The sequence below is a fragment of the Myotis myotis genome, unplaced genomic scaffold (assembly GCF_014108235.1).
Source record: "Myotis myotis isolate mMyoMyo1 unplaced genomic scaffold, mMyoMyo1.p scaffold_m19_p_17, whole genome shotgun sequence".
In the NCBI taxonomy this organism is placed as follows: Eukaryota; Metazoa; Chordata; class Mammalia; order Chiroptera; family Vespertilionidae; genus Myotis; species Myotis myotis.
In genome coordinates this window covers 13,918,313-13,929,633 of record NW_023416321.1, presented here as the reverse complement: position 1 = coordinate 13,929,633, position 11,321 = coordinate 13,918,313, and the positions used below count along the sequence as shown (strand labels likewise).

Sequence of the window (11,321 nt, the reverse complement as noted above, 5' to 3'; positions counted from 1 at the left end):
TTGCTTTCCATCCCTGCCTCCTCCGCAGAGTCTTCACATGGAGCCCCGTGCGGGACCCCCGACACACCCTCACTGGATGCAGGCCGTTCTGCGGCCCAGAATGGAGACAGCAGCGCTGAGGGAGAACAGGCCCGCTGCTCCAACACAAGGGCCAACCGCCCCTTTGCAGGACTTTTATGGGTTCTTCCTGTTCTGAGTATTTCATAAATGTCAGACGTACAGTGTTTACTTACTAAAATACTTGCCCAGACTCTCCAGAGACTTAGGCGGAAAGAATGAGATAAAGAAAAAGTCCTAATAGTCAGTGTTGTTGAAAAGGGGATGGAGCCCAGAATCCTGTTCATCCAGACAGAACTGGGGAATCTGAAGAGCAGATCCTAAGAAAGAATCAACATCTCACTTGATTCCTCCTGCAAACCGCCCCCCCTCCCCCCCACCGACCTTTGTGTGAATTCCTACAATGATAGGAAACACACCTCAAAAAAGCAACAGATTGTTTACCAGAAAATTTAAAATTGGTCCTGGCTGGTGTGGATCAATGGTTGGAGCATGTCCCCACCCCCCGCACATACACCGAAGGGTCTCAGGTTTGATTCCTAGTCAAGGGCACATACCTGGATTGCAGGTTCGATCCCCGGTCCCGGTCAGGGCACATGCAGGAAGCAACCAATGTGTTGAAGCATTTCTCTCTTTCCTTCCCTCCCTCTCTCCCTTCCACTCACTTTGCAAGAGAAACATCAATCAGCTGCCTCCTGCATGCCCCCTACCAGTGACTGAGCCCAATCCAGGCATGTGCCCCAGCCAGGGGAATCTAAATGGTGCACAGGGACGATGCTCAACCAACTGAGCCACACTGGCCAGGGCTATTTTTATTTTTATTTTTTAAAACATATTCTGATTTTTTACAGAGAAGAAGGGAGAGGGATAGTTAGAAACATCAATGAGAGAGAAACATCGATCAGCTGCCTCCTGCACACTCCCCACAGGGTATGTGCCCGCAACCAAGGCACATGCCCTCAACCGGAATCGAACCTGGGACCCTTGAGTCCGCAGGCAGACCCTGTATCCACTGAGCCAAACCGGTCAGGGCCCAGGGCTATTTTTAAAATCCAACAAGGATTGTCTAGATGAGCATGGAAATTGTGGGCCATTTTTATTTTCTACATACTTTTGTGTTTCTGGATGAATAAATGCATGTGTGCTTTTAAAAAGAGACAATGGTAACAATGGCTTTCTAGGGACTGGGAAATTACTGATGTATTTTGCTTTCTCTTTATTTTCTGAATTATCCAAGTTGTTTTCTTTTATAAGGAGCATGTAATAATACCTTCATAACCAGAAATAAAGTCATTAAAATAGAATAACCAGAAAAACAGCAGGCAATGATAATTGTGTTTAAAAAAGACACCAAAGTCATTGAATGACACCCTGAAAAAGGGCACATTGTCTGTAAATTATTCCCTGTAATTTTAAGAACTTAGAAAAAGCTGTAGAGTGCTTACATTTCATTTTACGTAGTCTGTGTTATGGTGCGTAAGCTCTGTTTATGGACAGTTATTTCATGAATACTAGCAGTAGACGTTCCTGTCCAATTTCTGTGTTCCCACTAAAGGAAGTTAAATTTAAGTACATTCTCTACTTTTGGTGCCTCTAATTTTGGATTTGGGGTCCGGTAGCCTGCTATTACTAAAGGTAATTTAATTGTTGAATAAATATTTGCTAAGCAAAGAACAGACACATGGATATGCTTGTATGTGCATAAATGCTTCTGGAAAGAAATGTTAAACAGCGATTACCTCTGAGGAGTGTGAATAGAAAGGAATATGAGGAGGACTTTCACTTTTTTATATCCTTTAGTATTGATCAAAATTCTTTCATTTTATTTTACTAAGTTTATTATTTTTTAATTGTGATTAAAAAAAATACAGCCCTGGCCAACTGGTTGGAGCATCATCCCAACCTGTCAACGCTGTGGATTCAATCCCTGGTCAGGGCACTTCAGGGTCAACCGATGGGCACATGAATAGGTAGGAACAGGTCAATGTTTCTCTTTATCTCCCTTTAAAATCATTAAATAAAAATTTTTAAAAAAGAGAAAATCTTCCCTTAAAAAGACAACATTTACCCAGAGTGGGAGAGAGAAAAACATCAATGATGAGAAACATTGGTCAGCTGCCTCCAGCACACCCCCCACCAGGGATCAAGCCCGAAACACAGGCATGTGCCCTGACCAGGAATCAAACCTGCAACCTCTTGGTGCCTGGGACAACGCTCAACCAACTGAGCCACACGGTCCAGGCCAGAGCTGCCAGTTTTAGCAAATAAAAATACAGGACACTCAGTTAAATGTGAATTTTGGATAAACAACAGTTTTTTTAAAAAATATTAGTGTGTTCCACATAATATATAAAAATTATTCACTGTTGATCTGAGATTCAAATGTAACCAGGCAGCCTGTATCTTATCTGGCGACCCCAAGTCAAGGGTAATGGGCTCCTGCCCAGGACACCTACTCCAGGCCAACCTATGCTGACCTATTCACAACCTTCCCCAGCAGTGCCTCGCTGTGCTATGGCATTCCACAGTCCCACTTACCGCACAGAAACACCACCACACCACCGCCACCACCACCACCCGAACCCTCCCCCACATGCCCTTACCTTGTATCTATCCTTCCTCCTAGCAATTTCCCAGAATTTGGAAAATTCTGCCCACTACTCCAAAGAGCTGGCTTGAATGGCCACACACCCCACATTCTAAGTCAACAAGCCCCCAGAAGCAAACCACTGGAACTAAACAGCCACATCACAAGCAGGTCTATAATCACGACTGGTTCCAGCGCTGCAGATCCTCATCCATGACCATGACCCTCTCTGAATGTGAAGCAAGCAATCCGTCGACAATTTGCACTTACCTTGTTCCCAGGGCTTTGCCATTGAAGTCGTCTTAAGGAGGCCTGTCACTGCTCTCAAAAGCACCGGGTACAGGGTCTACAGCGGTTCTCAACCTGTGGGTCGCGACCCCTTTGGCGGTCGAACGACCCTTTCACAGGGGTCGCCTAAAACCATCCTGCATATCAGATATTTACTTTACGATAACAGTAGCAGCATTACAGTTATGAAGTAGCAACAAAAATAATTTTATGGTTGGGTCACAACATGAGGAGCTGTATTTAAAGGGCCAGAAGGTTGAGAACCACTGGCATGCCTCTGCCTGCTGGGCAGAAGCCACAGCTGCAACATGCTTTCAAAGAAACAAGGGCCATGCCCTGGCTGGTGTTTCTGTGGTGAGAGCATCAGCCTGCACACAAAGGTCCTCAGGTTTGATTCCTGGTCAAGGGCATGTCCCTGGGTTATAGGTTCAATCCCCGCCCTGGTCCAGGCTCATGGAGGCAACTAATTGATATGTCTCATTCACATCAATCTCTTTCTCTCTCCCTTCCACTTGCTCTAAAAATCAATTAAAAAAAATATCGAGTGAGGGTTTAAAAAAAAAAAAAAGAGCCAGGCCAAAGGAGCTTCCTTTCAGTCTTTTCCAGTGTTCCCAGCGTGACGGTAAAACTTCGCCTCCACAGGACTACAGAAACTAAAAATAAAATGTAAAAAGCGATCCAGTTCTGTGCCATTTCCCCATGGTCAGGTCCCATTCAGGTCACTGGTTATGTACGCACGGAAACCGGTTATGAACAGTTGCTTGGTTCTGCTCTGCCTGGAGTGTAAGGCTGTCAGCCAGCCGTGCCCTCTGCGCTGGCCCCGGGAGCAGAGCAGACAAGGATACGTGCGGGAGGTTCAGCCGAGGGTGAAGAGGGAACCCGGTCAGCTTTTCCTCGAGGCACCAGGGGGCTTCCTTAGGTTCTTCCACATCCCCGCCCGAATCTAGTTTAACAGGCACAGCACGTCAAGGACAGGGCAAGGAAACGCACCATTTCCTCAGGATCGAGCGGGCCAGGAGAGAAAACCAACTGGTGACAAACGCTTGTTGCCATGTCATCGTCCCTTAACACCTCTCCCCCCTTTAAAAAAAATATTTTTATTGATTTCAGAGAGGAAGGGAGAGGGAGAGAAAGACAGAAACATCAATGATGAGAGAGAATCATTGATTGGCTGCCTCCTGCACACCCACACTGGGGATCGAGTCCACAACCCGGGCATGTGCCCTGACTGGGAATCCGACCCCTGACCTCCTGGTTCATAGGTGGACACTCAAGCACTGAGCCACGCCGGTCGGGCCCTGTCCCCTTTATTCGCAAACCTTAATGGAAGAATTACCAAGATAATTTTTGGGTAACGCAATGACTATCTTCCAGGGATGGTTACTCAACTATATACTAAAAAGGGTTTTTAATCATCTAGAGAACTTATTAATCTTGATTATGTAGGTCTGAGATGGGTCCAAGGAACCTACATTTTAATCAGCATTCCTGTTACTTCTTACACAGGTGGTCCAACAGTCACATTCGGAAAAAAACGCTGCAGCCCAGCAAGGTCCACCCAGCAGAGAACCTCCCTCCCTCCGTGAGGAAGCCCCAGACAGCTGCTCTGCACTCACTGGGAAAAAGCAAAGCACGCCGGACTGAGCACCGGGCGACCACTGTGCAGACCTGGACTCTTCTCAGCTCCGCCTCCAGGTCCCTATTCCTCATGCCCCCATGTAACACGCTTCCAATCTGAGATAACTAAAGGAGGCAAACCCTAAAAGTGTTGTGTATTAACGTAGGCCCTTACAACTTAGAAATAGTGTTTTAAATCCTATGTAGCAAACACATTTTACCTTTGATGCCAACACCTTTTCCAGGTATGAGTCTTTGTTCTGATGGTAAATCTGACCCAAAAATGCACTTTCAAAACCAGCAGTGACTAACTGCTCCAACTGTTTCCAAGCAGCTCGGAGGTGTACGTATTACCAAACACGGCTGGCTAACGAGTTTACAGTCTGTGCTGCTGAGGGTGGGCTTCATCATCAACTACCGGTCAGCCATTCTGTATCCAGGGAAACAGAGGACTTTATTGCAATAGATCCGACCTCTCCCACATTCTCTTCTCAGGAGGTACATTGGGTTTACCAAGACTGGTCTATGTCTGCGGGGAGCATCCCTCCCAGAAGGCACTCCTCTCGGAGAAAAGGCCCTGAGAAACCAAGGGAGCCAGAGACAGGGCGTGTTTCTGTGCCTGGACCTCCTCGCACACAAGGCCACCTACCCTCATCATGATGCCACAAATACACAGACCCCTTCGGCCACAGCAATCCCAGCGGAGTGCTTACCAGCTGTGAAAAAAGGCATCTCTTGAGCTCAAACCTCTACTGGGAATGCTTCCTGCTCATGCATTCCCACGGAGATCGACGTACAGGTGGATGTAGGAGAACAGACTTCGGTATCATGTTTTCTGTGTAAACCATTGAGCTCTCGAGTACTATTGTATACAAAGAACGGGGCAATATCCACAATATGGCATTTCCTGGCAGCTGAGTTTTCAAGTTTGGGAAAAGATGCACAGACCACACGTGAATCTTCTAAACTGTATTTGGAACTGACAAAACATTTGGGACTGAAAGAAATCTTTCTAGAGACAAGGCCCTGAGCACAGAGTCTGTCCCCAACCATAAAGTTTTACATCAACTGTACAAAACAAAATTAGCAACGAGTGATCTTTGGCACTAGAATGGGTAATCCTTAGCTGTTCATACGATATCCAAACTGCATGCCACATGATATGAGATTGCTGGTTAACAGTTGTTTACATTTAAGTTATCTTAAAAAGTTGGAAGTCCTAGCTAAGTTTTTCAGTTTCAATACCCTAACCATAGCTGACACTTAGTGCCTGAGGTAGAGACTTCTGTAAGAGATTTATTAAAGAAAACACAATTGAGAGTACAATAAAGAAAAAGATTTCCAATCTTGGAAGCATAGACAGCCAAACGTTTTTGCTGATTCAACAAGCCAACCCCGAAGTGCACAACTCTTACTTCCTTTATTTCTGTAGAGATTTTGCTTGGGAAGAGGACTTCCTCTTGTTTGAACTCCTGGATTCTGGAATGCTCTGGATTGCTTCTTTCAGAAAGTACGGTTATTAACATGAAATGTGCACAACGCAAACTGACTTCACATTATTCAAAACACAATTGCATTCGCGACAACATGTAAAATCTTTTAAACTCTCCATGATGTGTGGCCAGAATGAGTGAAAAGCATGCAGCTCAACTTAATGATTCTAATACTTGATGGTGACTGTGAATTATTAGACGTGTGATACACAGGTGAGTTGCAATTTGTTTTCCAAACTCTGTACTGTATAGCTGCGGGCGTTATTATTTTCAGGTGGAAAGACTCTTCATGAGATTACATGATTCTATAAAGATCACCTAGTACTGGGAACCTTCCTATTAAAATGACCAGCAACTGGATACCTTTGACTTCAGGTACTTTTCTTCAGTCAGGAAAGACCTTTCCTTCACAGAAAGGTGTTTCTTAAAGAAGGTTCAAGTAAAACGTATTTGCCTTTTACTGAAAGCTGGCTGGCTAAAATTTATCATAAAGTATAGGTATTGTTTTTAGAAGTATACTGTCCCCTAAATGAGACAGGAAGCATAAAGATGGATATTCATAAGCTTAAGGGTAAAGCATAGGTATAACTCACGGGAATAACGTTTACTTCCATTCTTGGTATAAACTGCCTAGAGCAAGTATTTTAAGCCCTCACTGATTCCTGTGATAAAGAGCACTGACGGACATCTTACTACCATCACAGTTCTTTTCAACTTTTTTTTTAAGCTTTAAGTTCAGATAAATAACCAATAACAATAGTTGGTCTTCTGATACCTTTACCACAGGCTCAGTCCAACTACTGCATAACACTTTTGAAAGGAAAGTGGTTCCTGAAACTTGGAAAAGTAAAATGAACTGCCTCATTTCATACCAAGAAGAAATGACATAATTAAGGTACCTGATGATGATTTTTTTTTTCTCTTTAAAGATATAGGTGCCCTTTAAAAAGACTATTAGTAGTCCTAACCTCCAGAAAGATTTTAGATGACAAAGTTCATTTTTATCAAAGTAATTCTACAGACATTAGACATTAGTCAAGGAAAATTACCAGAAAAACTGACTTTAAATGAGAGCACACTTGTGGTTTTAAATGAAATATCGAAACAGGCAAAACTAAGTCATGAAGCAAACTCGAAACCACAAAACGAACATTAACATTTCTGTAGGAGAAAATGTTACCGAATTATCCCCTCAAATTTAAACTAAGAAAAAAGCCTGTTCCTTTTACAAATCTCTCTGGATAACAGATTTTAAGGAAGACAGCAAAGGACACACCACATCTAAATAAACCCAACAGTATGCTAAGGTATATAAACATGACTGTCTCCTGATTCTCAGATGTGAAGAACTAAACACTCAACTTCTGTCTAGAGAAGCAAATACCCTATGACAGAGCATGTCTTACACGGCAATTCAAAGGAATATGATTCTGACAAGAAAAAATGCTGACACACTTTTCATACAAATACCTGCAAGTTCTAGGACAATAACTGGAATGATATTTTTATAGATTCACTGTAGACCAAATCAATGGATTAACCTAGACACTGACAGGGCCATTTTCTTAATGTGGGTTCACAGATGTCATTAGGGGGAAATGGCTTTGGCAAACTCTTATGTTCAAAGGCAGAAAGAAATATACTAAGAAAGAAGTGAGAGTTGAGAAACCCATGTCCCAATTAAAACTTTAGTGACAGAATAAATATGGGTTTTTAAACGTGTATGCACATGTGAATATTTCTCTACATACTTTAAGGTGAAGAATTATCCAGACACAAAAGGTAACATCCTCACCAGAACAAACCAAGAGAAACGCCAGGGGCACCAATTGTAGGAACAATGGATACTTCTGGCGCCAAATGTCGGCCTGGCATTTCCGCCTGACTCCCTCCCTCTCCTCACTTTCAAACCTTTCTGCTGGCAATGCCATGCTGTTCTTCAGGCTCTGAAGAGACAGATGTGAGTGTGTGTGCATTTTCCGTCCTTCAATGACGACATCTGCATGAAGCTCTAGTAACTAAGAGGTAATTGATAGTTCCTTATCTTAGCTAGGCTTAGGTATTTACCATCTTGCCTGCTTTTGTAGTTATTTTAATTTCCTTATTATACATTTAGTTTGAAGGAAATTGCACATCTATTAATTATCCAGGATACATACATGTATAATTTTCCGAAATTTTCCCTTCAGTCTCACCTGAACTTACTTTGTGCTTAAGATGTTTAGAGATCCTGGGAAACTTCTCTAGGTCAAAATTATTAATGTGTGTGTGTGTGTGTGTATCAGCAAAATAAAGGTAAATGCATGGCTAGAAAATAAGCTTAAATTTTCTACTGAGTTTCTTTTGTTTGGGGGTAGGCGTGGGAGACATGCAATGGAGATCAACAAAGGAAAAAGAAAAGAAAGAACAGCACCAAGGTGCCGTTTTAGGATTCTCATTTCAAAATTGACATAAAAAAACAATACTTTTAGAATTTCAAAGTCAGAGGTGGCTCATGACAGCTTCCTGCTGGAAAAGAGTGAGATATCCAAAATGAAATTTCCATAGTGAAGCAAAAGTCCCTTCCTTGAAATCTTCAACAAGCTCTTACTCAGAAGCTCATCAACTGTAAGACAAACGATGTGAACCTGACAAGAGAGCAAAGCTCTCCAATATAATACAATTTGAAAATGGCAATAAAATACTGCAAAATATGAGTGTCACATGACATTAATGTTTGTCACTGACAAATTAATATGCCTACAAATATATTTGTAGGGAATAAATACTGGAATTCTCTTTAGATCTATTTACAGATAAAATCCCCGGTCTGACTGGTCTTCCAGGCAGAAAACGACATTGGCAGAAGTATGCAAATTATAAAAGTTCCATGGTAAATTATAAAAAATGAGGAATTCGGATTTAGGCCTTCCACCATATGCAGCACAAGGAGCTTTGAGTATTCTTAGCTTACAAGGGAATTTTTGTATTTCTAATGTTAACAAATAAAGAAAATACCCACCACTGGTTTCTTAAACTAGAGAGAGGCAGGTTTCTGGATAGAGATTTAAGGCAAATCAAACAGGTCCACAACTAAACACCCTGTTAGGGCTCATTTTGCAGGCGTGGTTTGCGCTGTGGTAGAGGAATCTCAGTGACTCCTGACAGTCTCCACACCGCTACAGAACTGGGAGTACCAGCCTTTTGAAAGAACTTAAATGATATACATCAAAGCATATCCCGGCAATGCTTGATATTTAAAGGAATCCTGCAGTGAATCATTTATCTCCTTTGAAAATACAAATAGGTTTTCAAAGACAGATACAACTCTGGGCACATGAATGAGATTCAAAGATTTCTCAAGTTAAGATCTCAACCTCCTTCTACTGTGGACGTTCTTTCTAAGACTGAAAACTGATTCCTCCTCCTCCTCCTCATATATTTGAAATTATCCCTGCATCACGAGAGGCACTTTTATTGGTGTAGCGTCTATTAAAAAACATTAAACCCAGGATAGAAACATGCTGAACAAAGTAATAACACTAGTCTAATAGGCATTACCTTAGGATTTTCCCCCTTTAATATAAAAGTATAACTACAGTGGTCCAATGTACAAGTACAAAAAAAAAGTTCGCATACTAAAAAAAAGAAAAAGTTCCATAATACTGTACATACAAAAATTGTTCAACAAGAATGATTTAAATATATCTGTTCTTTTCCAGATCTGGAAGACACACATGTACAGTCTACAACTGTATTATTGCTGGAACATGTGCCCAGGAACACTATGTTTCCCTTCCTTTTCCTCTGTCCCAGCCCCGCCTTCAGAGTCCCCTGAGCTTGGATCACAAGCCAACAGCATCCCTGAAGATAAGCAGAGCCAAATGTTTACTCAGTGGAAGTCATTATTCAGTGAGCCGCTGCTTACCATAAACTATGAAGAGCACAAGTTTTAAGCCCAGCCAAGATTAAATCCAGACGGAGGTCTTCCCATTCCCTGATTTGCTACTCGTACTGCTTTTGTTGGACCCAGCTTTAGACCCCACTTTGGCTTTTTTCTCCCGGGGAGCAGGGGGGTTGTTTTGGTGATTGTAGGCCTGGATTGCTAGGTCCAAGCGCTCCTGAGCCATTCTGATCTCCCGCTGCAGCGTCTCCAGGTCAGCGGGGAGGTGCTCCTCGTGGCTGCCGTACTGTTGTTCCTGGGCGATGTTGGCCTTGTTCTGCTTGTAGGCGATCTTCGCATTCGACAGCTCGGTGTACTGGATGTGATCTGGTTTGACGGCAATGTTATAGCCAGGGGGAGCAGATGGTGTATTCCAGGTGAAAGGATAATTATACACACCCGGGTCTTCCAGTTCTCTCCTTTTGCTGTTGAGTGAGTCTCGAATTGTCCCAAAGCCTAAATGGAGCATCTCCCAAATGTTCAGCAACAGGCAGAGGCCTGTAACGCCGTACATTATCAGAAGGAAGATGGTCTTTTCCGTGGGTCTAGAAATAAAGCAGTCTATCTTATGCGGGCAAGGAATTCTACTGCACACATAGGATGGGTGGACTTGGAAGCCATACAGAAAATACTGCCCTATCAGAAAACCCACCTCAAACACGGTCCTTGCCAGCAACTGCAGCACATAGATCTTCATGAGACCATCCTCCCGAATCCGCCGTCGGCCATCATGCTTGGGTTTAGGCTGGTTTTGCTCTTTATTTTCCTTTTCACTTTCTAATTCGACTTCTGGATACATCATGGGATCCTCTTCATGGTCCTCCTCTGTTTCTTCCAGAGCCCGATGCTGTTTCCAACGCATGGCATAGGGTTTGCTCCGAGCAGCCTTCTTGTCTGCTTCGCCATGCTCCATTTTGGCAATCTTATGAATGGCGTAGCCCAGGTACATCACTGAGGGAGTTGCCACCAAGATGATCTGGAATACCCAGAAGCGTACATGGGAGAGGGGTGCAAAGGCATCATAGCAGACATTCTCGCAGCCTGGCTGCTCTGTGTTGCACACAAATTTGCTCTGCTCGTCGTAATAGATGGACTCTCCTCCTACAGCTGTAAGGACAATCCGGAAGACGATCAAGACCGTGAGCCAGATCTTCCCCACAAACGTGGAATGGTTGTGGATCTCCTCTAGCAGGCGAGTCAGGAAGCTCCAACTCATGGTGATTGAACTGGTTTGCCCTGATAAAAATGGAAAAATACCAAAGGAAAAATCAGCAAATATTAAAATCTTAATTTAAATTTTTACTGAAATCTTTAGGAACTACTTTTCGACATACTTGAAATCTAACCTCAAGGCTCA

General features: G+C 43.0%; 1 protein-coding gene across 4 annotated transcripts in view; it reads right to left on the bottom strand.

Annotated features, from left to right (window-relative positions):
* Positions 1–5,503: 5,503 nt before the first annotated feature.
* Positions 5,504–11,321, bottom strand: part of GJC1 (gap junction protein gamma 1) — a 32,264-nt gene continuing 26,446 nt past the window's right edge. For all 4 annotated transcript variants that reach the window (XM_036341442.1, XM_036341444.1, XM_036341443.1 and 1 more), the window contains one exon: positions 5,504–11,200. In XM_036341442.1, coding sequence (XP_036197335.1) covers positions 9,990–11,180 — 1,191 coding nt within the window. In that variant the 5' untranslated portion in view covers positions 11,181–11,200 and the 3' untranslated portion in view covers positions 5,504–9,989. The remainder of the gene's footprint in view (positions 11,201–11,321) is intronic.